This window comes from Cnephaeus nilssonii, assembly GCF_951640355.1.
Source record: "Cnephaeus nilssonii genome assembly, chromosome: 18".
NCBI classification, from domain to species: domain Eukaryota; kingdom Metazoa; phylum Chordata; class Mammalia; order Chiroptera; family Vespertilionidae; genus Cnephaeus; species Cnephaeus nilssonii.
The window spans coordinates 7326458-7343749 of NC_137089.1; the positions used below are offsets into that span (position 1 = coordinate 7326458).

The 17292-nt window shown below is 38.2% G+C and overlaps 1 protein-coding gene across 3 annotated transcripts in view; it reads left to right on the forward strand.

Moving 5' to 3' along the window:
* PCMTD1 (protein-L-isoaspartate (D-aspartate) O-methyltransferase domain containing 1) overlaps positions 1 to 17292 on the forward strand; it is a 44869-nt gene that overhangs the window by 15466 nt on the left and 12111 nt on the right. The window contains exons 2-3 of one of the 3 annotated variants that reach the window (XM_079796634.1): positions 2479 to 2911; positions 10972 to 11074. In XM_079796634.1, coding sequence (XP_079652760.1) covers positions 2605 to 2911; positions 10972 to 11074 — 410 coding nt within the window. In that variant the 5' untranslated portion in view covers positions 2479 to 2604. Of the gene's footprint in view, positions 1 to 2478; positions 2912 to 10971; positions 11075 to 13799; positions 17236 to 17292 lie in introns of those variants that run through there. The other 2 variants (XM_079796635.1, XM_079796636.1) reach the window with 2 other exon arrangements.

The following is a 17292-nucleotide window of genomic DNA, read 5'->3' on the forward strand; positions in this document are numbered from 1 at the left end:
ATCTGCTTTCTTGCTTTAAATACCAGTTGCTCTCTCAACCCATCATTTTGTTAATCCTTTAAAAGTATTACAGGAATCATGCCTTTAAGGAAGCTTTCCTTGATTCCTGGATTCAGTTTCTATTTTGGGTTTCCCTGGCTCCTGTAGCAATGGTCACATGCATTGTAGCGTAGCACTCCATACCTTTACAGATGGTTTCTCACTTGAAAATGGGCATGTGAGTTTCTTCCTTATAGGCTTAATACAATATCTGTCAGCAGATGGTAGTAGTTCTTGTTTGCTTGATTCTTCCTCCTGCCTTTCTCACCAAGAGTGTGAGCCTCTGTATTGTTTTAAAGTCAGTGTTTTTTGTTTTGCTGTGATAATTTTGGATAGATTAGAGTTCAGGAATTCAGTAGAACCTGAGAAAGATCGGGTCATTCTTCAGCCCTAGAACCAAATAAGGGGGATACTTTTTCAAACTAATAAATTATGGCCCTGGCCAGTATGGCTCAATTGGTCGGAGCATCATCCCATGTCCCAAAGAGTCGAGGGTTCGATTCCCGGGGTCAGGGCACGAGCCCAGGTTGTAGGGTTAACCCTCGGTTGGGGCGTGTGCAGAAGCAGTCAATCGATGTTTCTCACATCAATGCTTCTCTCTCTTCCTCCCTCCCTCGCCCTTCATCTCTTTCTAGAATCATATCCCAGCGGGAGGATTAAAAAAAAAAAAAAGAAAAGAAAACTAGTAAAATCATATCCCAGCGGGAGGATTAAAAAAAAAAAAAGAAAAGAAAACTAGTTAAAATTATTTCCAGTAGAGCCATTTGTTTAATGTTTGTGGGTAGTCAGAATTATGAAATCCTTATAAAATCCTCAGGCATGTGCCACACTGGAGACGGACAGGAATCAATCTATTGTAGCCGCTTTCTTTCATCTTGGGGAGACATTCATTCTCTGAGTACCAGATGAAAAAGTTAATGCTTAGAGGCCCTGTCTTTAAAAAAAAAAAAAAAAATCCTTAACTACCAGAATTGCACCCAGTGAGTTGATATGCTTGAGTTACAAAAGGACCCCTTGAAGGAACCGCAGATTGGCACCTCCCGTTGCACGGTATGCCACGAAATAACACTCATGGGGGAGAAGGGTGCTGTGAGCCCTTGTGCTTTTAAAATGAGTTCTTTCTTTGATTATGAGGGGCATTGAAGTCAGCCAAGTTTGTGTGAGTTAGAATAAGTTAAATAGGAATGTGATGCGAATTCACAGTATTTCCTGTACTCAGAAAGTTGAAGGAGATCATAAGAAAAGAGAAAGGAGGACGCAGACAGACATGGGCAGGCCTGGTAAGGAGGCCGCCCCAGGAGGGTTGGAGCACCTGGTACCAGGGGTCTGAGGATCCTGATGAAGTTCGAGACCCGATTACTTTTCTTCTCTCAAGTCGAGAGTCAGGGTTGGCTTTGCCAGAGCTGGCTGACATGACTCTTGTTTTTGGCCATGGGTATTTCATTTCTCACTCCCCTCTCTCCTGAGTTATTAATTCAGAAATTGATATATGAATTTAGTTATTAACTATAATTGAGTGAAACTTAAATTGTATATTCAGTAATATGTATTGACGGTTTTATTTCATCAAGATGCAGTTATGTTTCATTCAACTGAGTTTGACTTATTAAAGTTCTTTGTGTGTGTGTGTGTGTGTGTGTGTGTGTGCGTGCGTGTATATAAAATGTATGTTTTAATGCTTAAACTATTAAGGTTGTTAATAAAATTTCTTGTCTTATTTATCATGACAACATTTACCAGACAAAACACTTTTTTATACACACACTTTAAAAATGTGGGTCTATTTTTGTTTATACAGTTTGTAAGTAGTGTTTGGGAACTATATTCTTTGTGTTGTCATTATTAATTTATGTGGTACATTTGGGAATTGTTAGCAGATTTTTAAGTTTAGGATTTTAAATTAATCAAGTAATCCATGCATATTAGACTAGACTCACAGTCCTCTAAAGGAGGCCGCAGGGGTGGTGAGTAAAAGCGTGGTTTCTGGAGTCTGAAAGACCTGGGACTGTGCCCAGCAGTGTCTCCCATATAGAGCAGCACTGTCTAGTATGGCAGCTACTGGCCACATGTAGCTATTAAGCACTTCAAATGTGGTTAGTATGACTGACTGAATTTAAATTGCATTTAACTTTAATTAATTTAGGTCTAGGTAGCCACATGTGACTGGTGGCTACCATATTGGGTCTCATAGTGTGAGGTGACTTAACTTTGCTGTGTTCCAAACTTCCCATCTGTTCAGATGAGGTCATACTTAAACTACCATTTGTAGATGTTGTAAGAATAAGTACATGAATGTATTTAAGGAGCTTTACACTATACCTGGAATAGAATATGTCCTTGAGAAATGGTAGTTAGTTATAATAATTACATATTTAATAAACTGGACTTACTTTCCTTTTGAGCATTAATTTAAACCTGTTTATTTTTATTCCCTTTCAGGATTAATTTATTTTTGGAAGTCAAGTGCAATAATAAGAGGAAAACAAACTGTACTGCACATTATTTGAAGCCATTTCTGCTAATTTTATTACATTTTAAAATTTATGATTTGATTTGAATACTATCATGGGAGGAGCGGTGAGTGCTGGGGAAGATAACGATGACTTAATTGATAACTTAAAAGAAGCTCAGTATATCCGCACTGAAAGAGTGGAGCAAGCCTTCAGAGCAATTGATCGCGGAGATTACTATTTGGAAGGCTACAGAGACAATGCTTACAAAGACTTAGCCTGGAAGCATGGGAACATACACTTGTCAGCACCTTGCATTTATTCTGAAGTTATGGAAGCATTGAAACTTCAACCAGGATTGTCTTTTCTTAACCTGGGAAGTGGAACCGGATATTTAAGTACAATGGTGGGCTTAATTTTAGGTAATTTATTTTTGTAAAATTCTTTTTTAAAAAGTAAGCTAAGTTTGTATTACTGTTTGTGATTTTCAGGGTTTGTAACTTTGTTTGTGTACAGTATATGTTTGAATGTTTATACTCCAAGTAGCTATCTTCCTTCAATGGAAGCACAAAGTAATAGTAATCTTTTCTTAGTCTCAGCCTTGACTCTAATAGTTAGCTTCTGCATTTAGTCCTCGACTTCAAGAGCTCTTGGAATTGTTTTCCAACCCCCGGTCATTGTCTGTACTTAAAACTGAACCGTTGGTAGTCAGGAGACTGAGGAGTATAATGTAATTTATTTCAGGTAAAGTGTTCTGACGGCAGGCATCGAGTTTGATAGTTATCATTTTTAAGGGCATGGTGCCAGGTTTTTGTTAAAGATACAGGAGTATGTGGGATACAGAGGATGTGGCACTGGCTGGCAGAGCAAAGGATTGGAAATACACCGCACAAGAGAGAAGTACATGTCCTTAAGGTTTCAGCATGCCTTAAGTAATTGCCTGTGCTGCCAGGTGTTATTTCTGGTGTGAGTATACAGCAGTGATCAAAAGGGACAGATGGCTCTGTCTGGGAGAAGTTTATCGGGTGCTTACTACGAGGGCTAGGCATTGATTTCCATGTGTATAGGAGAGTTAAACTGAAGCACAGAAGTTAAATATCTTGCCTAAAGTCACATAGCTAGGAAGTGACAGATGGAAAATATGGAATGTGGTGGAAAACGCGTGGCTAGAAGAAAATCTGTAAGGACATTATGATGTTGGATGGAGAATGAACAACCATGAATTTTACTAAGCCACCTAGTGTTTACCGAGTGCTGCTGTGTGGCAAGAATTAGGTGGAGCATGAAGGCCCATAACATAGCCTCTTGCCCTTGAATTCATAGACTCGGGGCTGGGGTGGGGGGCGGGGGTGGGGAGGAGAGACAAAACCAGCACTTCCATCCAATGGGACATGTGCTGTAGTTGAGGTATATTGTATGCCCAAGTAATAGGGATAAGACTGGTTTAAAATTTGCTCTAAAGTGATGGGGAATCATTGAAAGATTTTAAATAGAGAATCTCTGATTACATTGTAGCAGGGGTAGGGAACACCTGGCCCATGGGCCCTGTAAGGCCCTCGAAATCATTTGGTCTGGCCCTGCCAAGGCATCAGGGGTGAGATAATTAAGTGTTTGACCAAATATAGCAGGCTAATTTTAAGTTGAAAATTTTGTATGGCCCATGAATAATCTACACTAATAAAAGAGAAACATGCAAATTGACCATACTTTCGTGACACCCACCAGCCAATCAGGAGTGAGTATGCAAATTAACCCAACAAAGCTGGCAGGTTAATTTGCATACGCAGGCCCCAAGAGGCCAGGGGCGGGCCGGGGTGGGACGCTTGTGTTCCGCATCGCCCCAGCAGCTCCGGGCCTCTTGGCAGCGTGGGAAGGCAGAAAGGCGGCTCTGGGCCAGAGCGAAGGTGGTGCCGGCAGTGAGGGGAAGGAAGGCCCATTCTTGCACGAATCTTCGTGCATCGGGCCTCTAGTGATGTTATAAATATTCAAATGGCCCTTGGCGGAAAAAAGTTTCCCCACCCCTGCTAGGGTAACTAGGTCCCAGTATGCTGGGACAGTCCTTGTTGATCCCTGTGGTCCTAGCATCATCATCAATAATGTTCTTTTCTTTCCCAATGTATCCCAGTTTGAGCAAATAATTATGTGGTCACATATGACATTTAAGGCATTCTTAGTCCTGAAATTTTCCTTTCCTACACACTGGCTCGCTCTTTCGTTTCTTAATCATGGAACCTGCAATCTATTTAATTAAAAAAAAATAGAGCATTTTCCTCCCACAATTGAGCTTTTGATAAATAATAATTCCTCAAAAATGTAGCAAATAATTAAGTTTTACCAAGAAAGAAATTTAGCAGCTTACATGTACATTTGGTTTTCCAGCTGCCCTGAGACAGGAGTTTCTCTGCAGGTTGGAACCCAGACATCTATCACTTGTATCACTAGTGCCTCTTTGACAAAGGAACCTCTAGGCTTTGAGACAGTCTCCAAATCAAAGCAAGTTAGTGGGGAAAGCAGGTAGGTTTCTTTTCAGAAGTTACCTTTGAATCAGTGCATTTCTTGTCCAGCTCTGGCAACTTTAGGCTGGAGTCCAGGCCTCATACCATGTCTTGCCAGCCTCAGATCACCTGTTATCCTGTCTTCCACTTCTCCAACCCTGTCGACTGGTTCCTGCTGAAGGAGGTCAGTCTAGCCCCATGGTCGGCAAACTGCGGCTCGAGAGCTAAATGCGGCTCTTTGGCCCCTTGAGTGTGGCTCTTCCACAAAATACCACGGCCTGGGCGAGTCTATTTTGAAGAAGTGGCGTTAGAAGAAGTTTAAGGTTAAAAAATTTGGCTTTCAAAAGAAATTTCAATTATTGTACTGTTGATATTTGGCTCTGTTGACTAATGAGTTTGCCGACCACTGGTCTAGCCAAAGGCCTGGCTGGTGAGGATGGGGAGGAATTAGTAACTCTGCTAGCAGTGAGGTGGCTCTCTTAAACTCCATTTCTTAGTCCCAGTCTCCCAAGAGATTAGATACCTGTGGCCAGATGCATTTGTAGGGTAACCTCAAACTTCATTGTATCTTGAATGTCTTTTAATCCATACCAGAGACCAGTGTGGGGAAATAGACCCATGTGTAAATGAGCCACAATGCACTAGATGTTTTCCTCCTGTTACAAGTCTCCAGGGAGTCAAGAGGCTTTAGTTACATGTATGACTATGGTTACTAGATAATCTAAGACTTACTGTGTGTGATCCTGCACAGTTAAGGCCAAGATATAGTTCCTCTCCTTTTGATGGAAAATAACTTATTTTGCAAGAAAGATAAAATAAAAACATTTTAAAGAAGGAAAGGAAGAAAGAATAGAGTCTGTAAAACTATGATTCCAGCTAATAAATATTAGATCTATCCAACTTCTGAGGAAGTTTTTTTTTTTTTTAAACCATCTCCCTTTTTTGGTTTATATTTTGAGAGCATTTAAGTCAAGGAAGGGAGGATTCACCCATAAAAATCACTTAGAACTAGACCCAAAAAAGGATGCTGTATGCTTCCCGTAATTATCTGAGTATGGTGAATCAGATGTGGCTGTGCTGCTTCACAGTGACCTTATTAACAGAAGTTCTCTCCTTATTAAGTAACTGTAACACCATGGCTCTCAGCCATGCTTCTCTCCCAGTCACAAGATGCGGATGACAGGTGCGCTGAGGAAGGGAGAGCAGGGCGTCTGTGCTTTGATAATACAGATAAGAACGATACTCCTTGAGGAATTTCCATTAGCACTCCAGAAACACACCTGTAAAGGTTGGCTTATCATCTTAGAGAGCTTTTGTTTTTCAGTGTGGGAAAGTAAGGTTTATCTTAAGGAAATTTCTTGTGATTAAAGTTCGTTTAAAGCAGTTATTCATAAATTCATTATTTCCCCAGACCTAGAGAATGGATCATCTCATTTTGACAGCTTGTTGAGTTTCAAATCGAAGATAAATTCTTCTTGCTTCCACTCTCTTCTCATTAAGAGTCTGCCTAGCCCTAGCTGGTTTGGCTCAGTGGATGGAGCGTTGGCCTGTGGACTCAAGGGTCCCAGGTTCGATTCCAGTCAAAGGCATATACCTTGGTTGTGGGCACATACCCAGTGGGGAGTGTGCAGGAGGCAGCTGATCGATGTTTCTCTCTCATCGATGTTTCTGACTATCCCTCTCCTTTTCTCTCTGTAAAAAATCAATAAAATATATATATATTTACAAAGGTCTGCCTAGAACTAGGAATTTCACAAAGATTCTTGTATTTAATTGATTCTCTCAGTACTATCTTATGATACCTTAGGGAACCCCATTGAAAAATAGGGTACAAGAAAAGAAGCTTGCCAAGTCCTCTGCTTCCCAGAGTTGAGTTAAATATCAGAACTGTGATGGCAAGTTATTCTGATAATCTTTCTGATTCGGGTAGGTATGCTGCTTCTCTATTCTGATCTTTTTTGCTTAGGGATTCACTATAATATCAAGGTTCATCCAGTTTAATGACTTTCTTAATCTCTTCCCTAGTTGCCAAGTTATTAGGAATGAGTATGGAGAGACTGCCTGAATCTTTCCAACACTATGTATTTCACTGCCTCAGCACTATAATACTAGTCCTAAAGGTGAAACACTTAATAAGCTTGTGTGCTTAACAGGAAACTTATTGCCAACATATGTAAATACCAACAACTGCTGTATTGTCCAAACCAGCTAACTAGTTAAGCTGTATGTTGCCATCATGGTTGGTCTCTCCACTCTTTCTCTTTATCTCAGGGAGAGACCTCACATACTCATGTTTTTGCTTTCATTTTAGCCCCACTCAATTCAGTGAGCTTTAGTAAATTTGCAGAGTTGCGCAAGCATTGCTATAATCCAATTTGAGAACCCTTCCATTGCCCCAAAGAAGACCCCCAATTTCCAGTTGCATCCACTCCCTATCCCTCCCCCAGCCCCTGACAAACACTCATTTACTTTCTGTCTCCATAGATTTGCCAAGTTTCTGTACATTTCTTATAAATGGTATCATACAATTATGGTCTTTCATTGATATTTCAACATTTTTGTTTTATTTTTTTGTTAATCCTCACCCGAGGATATTTTTTTCATTGATTTTTAGGGAGAATGGAAGAGAGAGGGAAAGACAAGAGAGAGAGAAACATCAATGTGAGAGAAACACATCAATTGGTTGCATCCTGCACGAGCCCTGACCAGGGCCCCGGGTGGGGAGGAGCTTGCAACCAAGGTGTGTGCCCTTGACCAGAATCGAACCCAGGACCCTTTGGTCCACAGGCCAACGCTCTATCCACTGAGCCAAACTGGCTAGGATGATATTTCAACATTTTAGACATTTAGTTTACATAGGGGTTTGAGTCCATCTCTGACTCTTTAACACTTTCAGATTTTGTGTAATCATTTCTAAGATTCAAGTGTAATAAAAATAGCACTTATATCTATATACTAGTATAAAAGCCTAAGCAATCATTATGACCGAATGACTGGTCAACTGGTTGCTATGATGAGCACTGACCACCAGGGGGCAGATGCTCAACACAGGAGCTGCCCCCTGGTGGTCAGTGCATTCCCACAGCCAACCTCCCGTGGTCCCTTCCCCCAGCTGGCCAGCCCCTATCGGCCTCATTCCCCGGCCCCGATCAGCCCAATTGGAACTGGGCGAGACAGGCCCTGATCGTCCCTGCTCGCTGGCCAGGCTGAGGCGCCCCACCCGTGCACGAATTTGTGCACCGGCCTCTAGCTCTAATATGAAATCAGGGTTGAGAACCATATATAGGTTATGGTTTTGCTTCCACAACTCACCAGTTCTGTATACAAGGAGAAGGGCACACATGTGAAGTCCTAACGATGTGTACCCATCTTGTACTGTATAGTATATGAAGCACTTTGACATAATTTACGTGCTTTCCTAGGGGCCCATTTTATACTGTCGGAAAGACTTCAAATGCCAAGTGACTGATCTCAGATTATGCAACTGTTAAGAGGCGGAACCAAGGTTGGACACTAGACATCTGCCCTTAAATTCACTTTCTCACCACCCACAGTGTTCAGATTTGAGTCCTCCGTTGCAGTGGTGGATCTTGAATTAGTTCATCTTTCGAGCTCTGCTAGTTTCGTGTTATGAGTACTTTTTGCTTGTAGCTATGTTCTGTAAATTAGCTTGACAATTCTGAAGGTACTGAGGACTGCATTCCAATGTCGAACAAAGCTCTCAGATTTCTTTGGCCTTCCTCACGAAGACGTCTGCCATGCACATCACACTCATACAGCCTTTCGGGGTACTTGAAGTAGGGGGAAACCGGGGCATTGTGTGTTGTATGGGGTCAACATAGATGTAAATAAGAAATGTAAATGGACACTTCATACCTATACCTAATAATTATTGACCTTTATGTTTAAGCTTTGATTATTGACTAACTGGTAGGTGGTAAATGAGTTAGATTAGATCCAACCACTATAAAAGAAAAAGTCACTAGATTTTATTATATTGGTATTTTATTATATTTGTTATTGCTCTTAATAAACGGGCTATTGCCAGCCTTAAAAATCATTTCTAACATATAAGATACCTCAATTTTTCTAATAAGTATATTTGTCTTAATAAACTTTGACTTCTGTAATGTTTCTATTTTATCTTTAGTATTTAGCCATTAAAGATAGTGGTCACCTATTACAAGTTTTATTTTTTTAAATATTTCATAGAAAAATATCTCACATTGACAAATACAGAATAATATTGGAATTTTTTGAATACAAAGTCAAGTTTATGCTTCATCTGTTAGATAATGTTAGAAAGTGTTAACACTTCTTTTGGATACTATTTCATTGTTTTCTATTGACAGCTTGTACCTTTCTATTAGAATTATTTTATGTTGTTTATTTTAAAATCTTTCACCTTTTTTCTCTTTGACTCGCGCTTTTTAAAAAAAATTTTTTTTTTATTGATTTCAGAGAGAAAGGGAGAGGGAGAGAGAGATAGAAATATCAATAGTGAGAGAGAATCATTGATCGGTTGCCTCCTGCACACCCCCTACTGTGGATGGACCCTGAAACCCAGCTATGCGCCCTGACCAGGACTCAAACCCTGACCTGGTTCATGGGTTGATGCTCAACTAGTGAGTCACGCTGGCCAGGCAGAATCAGTTTTTGTTTTTTTTAAATAATCAAGTGCAATATGATAGGAATATAGTAGGTTAAAGCATTATCTTTATCTGATTTTGGTTTTAAGATAGCTTATGAACATTTTGGTTTAATTTTTATAGTTTAGGTAGTTTCTAGATCACAAACCATTTTTAAGTGCCTTGTAAACATTCAAGCATGATAATTGGTGACTGATTTTTGTTGTTATTTTAACATTTCAATATATATTGTATTTTTAATGACAGTCAGTAGGGTGCACATCCAGTTACGTAGTTCCTATGATAGATATAAGGTACAATACACACATCTATATAAGATAGAAAAAATAAATAGCACATACACAAACACAAGCTATACACTTTCTCCTAGGAGACCAATCTCTAAACTAATATAACAAATGTAGAGTAGAAAACCTGGTTGGCTCAATTTCAGAAATTCGAAAATAGCTAGTGTAACTAGATGGACCTGTGGATTGTGGAGCAGGCAGCATGCGCAGTAACAGTAGCCTATGAAATGTGAATCCAGTTAAGTCATATTGTCAGTAAGCTGGTAACCAGGTAGGGAAGGGAGCCATCCCAAAATCTTCAGCGGCTGAGAAAGCTCTCCCACTTTTCTAATTCCTGGAATGTTACTCATCCTTGGCTTTACTTAAAAAGGTATACCAAGTGAGAAGTGCGAAGTAGGGAACAGAGAGTAAAATCTGCTCTGTAAAAAGTTGACTGGTGGCCACATTCTGCTAGCCCAGTGGTCGGCAAACTCGTTAGTCAACAGAGCCAAATATCAACAGTACAACAATTGAAATTTCTTTTGAGAGCCAAATTTTTTAAACTTAAACTTCTAACGCCACTTCTTCAAAATAGACTCGCCCAGGCTGTGGTATTTTGTGGAAGAGCCACACTCAAGGGGCCAAAGAGCCGCATGTGGCTCGCGAGCCGCGGTTTGCCGACCACTGTACTAGACAATGGGAGCTCCAGAAGACATAGAATGTGGTCTTGGCCCTTGAACTTAGCAGTCACTGGGTAGTGGTGGGATCCTGTGAGATATGTTTATAGTATCTAATAGCCCATGGTTTTGAGATTTTAGAATTACTAAATTTTTAACCAATGATGAACTTAAAACTTCATATAGTATCTGACTGTTTGTCAGTATTGTCTTGACAGATAAGCATTATTTTGTTTTTTAATTAAGACAGTATAAATTCTGATATTTCCATGTGGCTAGCAGATATTCACATATTTCAAGCCCTCTTTAAATGTTCCTGTGATAAGTGAGCAGAAATTGAGCTCTGTAATGACTTATTATTTATTTTTAAAATAAAAATGCTGCTACGATTGCAGGTCCTTTTGGAATAAATCATGGGATTGAGCTTCATTCAGATGTGGTGGAATATGCCAAGGAAAAACTGGAGAGCTTCATCAAAAATAGTGATAGCTTTGATAAGTAAGTATTTATATCTGTAGTTTTGGTTTTAAAGCACTTATAAATAGATATATGACATGTCTGTTCCTCAATTGAGTATATATCGACCCTAAATTGTTCCAATTGAATTCAGCAAAAGTCAATGTGGTATAAAATGAGAAAAGAAATTAACATAAAATTATTCTGTAGTATAACTTTTATTCTTTGTAAATCTATAATAAGTTATAAATAAATGAAGTAACTTATTTTTTAATATTATGCTTCTGTCACTTATTAATAGGCTAATTATCATTCATTAAACATAATGCAAGTCCCTTTTCTGAAGATACAGAGATGCTTAGATTAGAATACTTCTCTGGAACTAGTTTTATACTTTTGGGATAGTAATTTAGTAGTTCTGCCCTCTTTCGTTGTCACACAAGGATGACACCTGATAGCATACAAGGGACTTAAAAATATTCAATTACTTTGTAATATATGAGGGAATTATGATAGAAACACATTGGTCTATCTTGTGATAGGGTAGTGTTTGAGAGATTTGTTTATAAAACCCTTGTTTGGAACTCATACTTTCCCTTTGAAGAAATACTGCAGTCTTTTGTTCTTCAGCTGACAGGGAAGTCTGTTGGGTGCGTAATATTTCTAACATTCAGTAATGATAATTCCATGGACCAAGGGCTTCTTATGCTAAAGTACGAACTCTGAAATTATGTAAAATTTGGAGGGCATTTATTTTTCTCAACCAGTCATATTTTCAAAGAACATTTAAAAGGATAGAAATCACAAGCTTGCAACTTAGTCATTTTATACAACTAAGTTTTAATGTAAAACCATTCAGAGTTCCAACTCGGCTTGTTGGGAGTAAGCCTTCCTCACTTACCTCTAGGCCCTGACCATGACCCTGGAGGTGAGAAACCTGGAGGAGTCTGAATCAGAGCTGAGAGCTTTTTTCTAGCGTTTAGGCTTGGGAACAGTGCCCAAAAGCAAGCCAAGAAGGCCCTGTGCATGTCTGCTGGAGTATATTTTTCTTCCTTGTCCCTTCCTCTGCCCCTCCTCCCGCTTACCCTAGTCCTTGTCTTCCATTCCCCTTTGCCATTGCCACTTTTTAAGAGGCACTTGATTGGTTGAAGAACAGAAAACTGATATTCTGCAGTAAAATCCTCAGTGTTGTAGAGGGAAGGGGAGGTTTTGTGTCTACTTAGATGTGGTTGTAACTGTGTCATTCAAGACCACAGTCAGACAAGCTTGGGAGAATTTGAAAGTGCTCAGAATTTATTTTGTTCTATAATTCATTCAGTGGCTTTGAGCAAGCCACTTGAATTTTCTGCATCAATTTGCTGAATGCCATCCTTTAGATTATTTATGCTTGCCTTTATAAATGAACATTTAATTCATATTTTGAATTATTTTTCAAGTGCTTACCGTGTTGGTTCATATTCTGTTTCTAAGAATAACACATTGTTAGAAACAAAATAGTTTTTAGCCCAAGTAATTTTATAAGAATTTGGTGTTCAATTTTAGCAGCCTTTTGTATTTCTATCTGCCTTATGAATAGATTAGTAGCATGTTAAATGCTTAAAATGTGGATATAAATATTTTATATAATTTATTGGAACTTATTTTAAACTTATTGAACTTTTATTGTTTTACGATTTTTTGTTTTGATGCTGAAACTATGTATACGTTAGGACCTTTTGAATACATCTGAACTTAAAAAATATAAAAGTATGTTAGTAAAAGTAAATGTTTATGGTCTATTGTAAGCTCTTTATATATACGTAATGGTAGTACATTTATTTTATGTATCAATATATAATGACACAGATAATGCAGTTATTAAACAAGAGGAACAAACTTAAGGAAGTATCTTGAATCACTGAAGCATCTCTGTACAAGTATTTTTGGATCTCAGCTGCCAAGTGGGTGTGGGTCTAGGAAATAGTAAAATGTCATTATTTAAAGCATTTTTGTGTTGATGTAATTTAAATAGCAAATAATCTGTAACACAGATAAGTTTGAAGACTATATATATTGAAGGGTCTCAATTTTTAAAATTTTTCTAAAACTGTATTCATCTCTATATATAAAAGGCTAATATGCAAAGTGTCCCCTTGGGAGTTCGACCAAGAGAACGGGAGTTCGATCGCTCGCTGTGACATGCGCTGACCACCAGGGGCAGCGCAGAATGAAGGAAGGTCCTAGTCAGCAGCTGGGGAAGGGAGGCCCTGGCCGGCAGCTGGAAGGCCCCCATCAGCCCTGATCGCCGGCCAGGCCTAGGGATCCTACCCGTGCACAAATTTCGTGCACTGGGCCTCTAGTGTAATTATAAGATGATCAAATTTCCTTAGCTGTATTTCATATTATTGCAGTATGTAAATTTGTTATTTATAAAATGATGAATCAAAAATGTGATGTGACTGATCTAAATGTCTCTTTTTAAATTTCTAAATGTCTAGTTCTTTTAATTGAATTAACCAGTCAGATTTTATTTTTTTTTTTTTTTTTTTTTTTTTTTTTTTTTTTTTTTTTTTTTTTTTAAAATATATTTTATTGATTCTTTACAGAGAGGAAGAGAGAGGGATAGAGAGTTAGAAACATCGATGAGAGAGAAACATCGATCAGCTGCCTCCTGCACACCTCCCACTGGGGATTGTGCCCGCAACCAAGGCACATGCCCCTGACCGGAATCGAACCCGGGACCCTTCAGTCCGCAGGCCGACGCTCTATCCACTGAGCCAAACCGGTTTCGGCACCAGTCAGATTTTATAATATAGTTGTTTCTGAAGTGTTGCAACTAATTTTTAAAATTGATTCTTATATTAATTAACTGGTCTGAAAAAATTAGTTCTAGAAATATCTATTCTGGTTTTCAGAGAGCATTCTGAAATATTAGTTATGCATTTCAGATTATAAAATTATCTTGCCTATAAAGAGCAATAGGTACTGGGAAAATATTTCACTTTATATAAGGCAGTGAGTGGTTGGAAATTAAATAGAGTTGCTGAGTCATTCATTGGCTTTTCTTTTTATAACACTTGATTTTAGGGACAGAAATTATGGATAAAGTAGTTTTCTTTTAGTGTTTGATGATTTCCTTGTAATTTTTCTTGATGTTTATGGATAATAATTCTTTTAAATTTTTTTATTAAAAAATTGTTATGCAAAGTGCTTTTAAAAATCTGATTTCCAAGCAGTTTCATTATATTTATTTGTGTCATATTTTAATTTAAAAAATATAAAGTAACTCAGGAAATTGCTATTTATGCATTCCTTAGTACACATTATCCTAAATTATGTGTAACATGGAGAATAGATATCTCAAACATAATAGTCTTCCAATCTTGTTTACCCTAATTTGGATCTTTTTTTATCAGTTCCTTTTTTGGAAGTATTGTTATGTCACGATTTAAACTGACTGTTTAAAGTTTTCTTACATATGTCTTTTGGAATCCATAGTGAACTTCCAAATATAGTAGGTAAGGGGGAAAAATCGATGAACTGCTCAACATTACAGTATATAATGTCAGATGACCTTTTAAAAGATACAAATGTGTGTTTTTTGTGAGTGCTTTATAAAACAAGCTTGGTTCCCGAGTCTTCACAGTAATATTCCTTCTTTTAGAAACTATAACATTATAATGCATGTACTTTCAAACTTTTTTCCTATGCTTTAGACCTGTAGCAGCAGGTGAAATAACTTGGAGAAACTACTCTGGATTTACTGTACTTGGAGATGGGAGGAATGGGGGTGTGTTCTTGTATGGTTTATTCCTTTGCTCTACCTAAGTTATCCCCCGATTCACTGAAATGCTGTTATAAAACTGACATTTGATTTCAAGGATCCTCTAAAACATTGGCAGAATTTTCCAATAAAGGACCAGGTAGTAAATATTTTGGGGTTTCCTGGGTTAAATGGTCTCTGTTGCAACTGATCAACTCTGCTATCATGGAGCAAAAGCAGCCATAGACACTATGTAAACAAATGGGCACAGGGCATTCTCTGTGTGCTGTGTGCCCTTGAGTCGGCTCCAACCCCTGGTGACCTTCTGAATGAGTGATGTCCACAATGCCCGGTGGCACACAGCCCTGCTCAGTTCCTGTAGACTCACTCCTGTGGCTTATTTTACAGTCAGTCCATCTCATATTTGGTCTCGCTCTTTTCCTGCTGCCTATTATTTTCCCCAGCATTATTGTCTTTTCCAAAGAGCCTGCCTTCTCGTGATGTGCATGAAGTAGGACAGCTTCGGTTTTGTCATTTTTGCCTCCATCAGTGTTTCAGGCTTGATTTGCTCTGAGACCTTCTTGTTCATCTTTGTGGTGGTCCAGGGTAACTCGTATAGACTTCATGTATAAAAACAAGCAGCAGGCAGGATTTGGACTGTTACACCATAGTTTGCTGATCCCCATTCTACTCTTCACACAAACTTTCTAGAACATTTTATTTAGCCCTCTATGGTCTAGACAAGTCTTTGGGTCTGGGTTTTAAAGGCCCTTAGGTGCCTGGCTTTCATGAGAGAAGAAGGTTGGGAAAGTCCAATTATATGAATCAGTTTTGTGCATGCACAGTAAGCAAAAGAATCTCTCCAGGTGTGGTTAATTGGAAGAGTAGATCAATTAATGGAGCCTGAATAGTAAACCTTTACCCTATAAATACTTTGCAGATGAGTTAGGAATTGGTATAGCACTTATTTATAGCTACGTTTATATATTCGTATAATATGTAAACATGTGCATGTAGTTCACTGGCTTCCTAGAGTGCATGCTTTGAGGCGTGCCATTTCCCTATAAGACAGTGGATCCTATGTTGTGAATTACTGTTGGGGGCAGAGATGAGTGGAAGAGGCAATGCGTTCCTCAAATTTAGTTGAGGCGTAAGTTTTAAATTAACTTCAGAGCTAGTATAGTATTTTACTATAGGAAATGTAATTGATATATGGCAATGTGTGTCATAATTTTGTTTTCAGTGATAGGGTTTTATTTTTCCTGTGCTCCGATTTGCTTTGGAAAATTAATACTTCTATATTTTGTCAACTTTATCACTAGAGTAGTCCTGCTTAGTCTTTAAGAGAATTATAACATACTTGAAGGAAGTGGTTTCGCTATCTAGAAATACATATTAATAGCATTTCAAAATATTTCTCAGATGTTTGGAGATTTTTATGTGCCAATGTTCAGATAATAGTTTCATAATAATTATTACAAGTTGTAAACAAAATTTTTAATCATGACGAACATTCATTTGGTGGGACAGAAATTCTTAAAAATAGTCCTTATGGCTGTCAGTGATATATTTTAACATAAATTAAATGGCATGGGGAAAAGTTTAATGGCTTCAAATACATTATTAGGAGAAAAAAATTATTGTTGAAATACATGAAGATTCACTTTTGTATGAGGTACCTGTCATATTTCCTATAAAAACTTCAGAGATTGTTTTCCCCTCTAAGGATTCAGTCAATGAAAAATGATTGTATTTACCTTTAACACTTTGCTTTACATAATGCTTGAATTATTCTGAGATGATTTTGATGCATTTGGAAGGGAAACATTGAAAAGGTAAAGTCATTGGTCTAAAATTTTTTTTTTTAATTCAGTAGCTTCATTTTCTATTGTAAGAGGTTTTGAATGGTTTAACAGCATTTGGAGATCAAAAGATTAACATATCCCTAAGTTTCCTTCACAATGGAAAGCTCTGCAGTTTCATCTTATTGTAATGAAATGGTCATAGCTCTTAAAACGCAAAATGTATACTTTGACAAAGTGTTTTACAAAAAAGAAGTTTCTGGGATTTATTTGGCAGCTTGTTTTGGATGAGTTCTGAGAACAAGGTAGGATTTTTTTCCTATGTCCTTGAAATCCTTTATTCCATTGAAAAATAGTCTGAAATTTCAATGACAGCATCCTGTGGCACATGATAAACTAGGTGTGCAAATTGTCAGCCCCCACTTCAACAGTGTATTGAAGGGGAATGTTGTTTTTTCTACTCTCAGTCAGCTCCTAGACCTAGACTATCCGTCTAAGAGGGAAGCTGCAGGGCAAGGCTAGGTCACCCTGATCTCCTAGCAGCTTATCAAAAGAATTATATGGGCAAGTTGGCAAGGTCCCTGCTGTGAACGAAATCATCTATCCGTCTCAAGATGAAGATATTCCAACATGCACCTATAAAGAAAACCACTGCTAAGGTAAGTGATTAGCATCCTGGTGTTATTTTGAGCAATTATTCATGTTGTAAACCAACA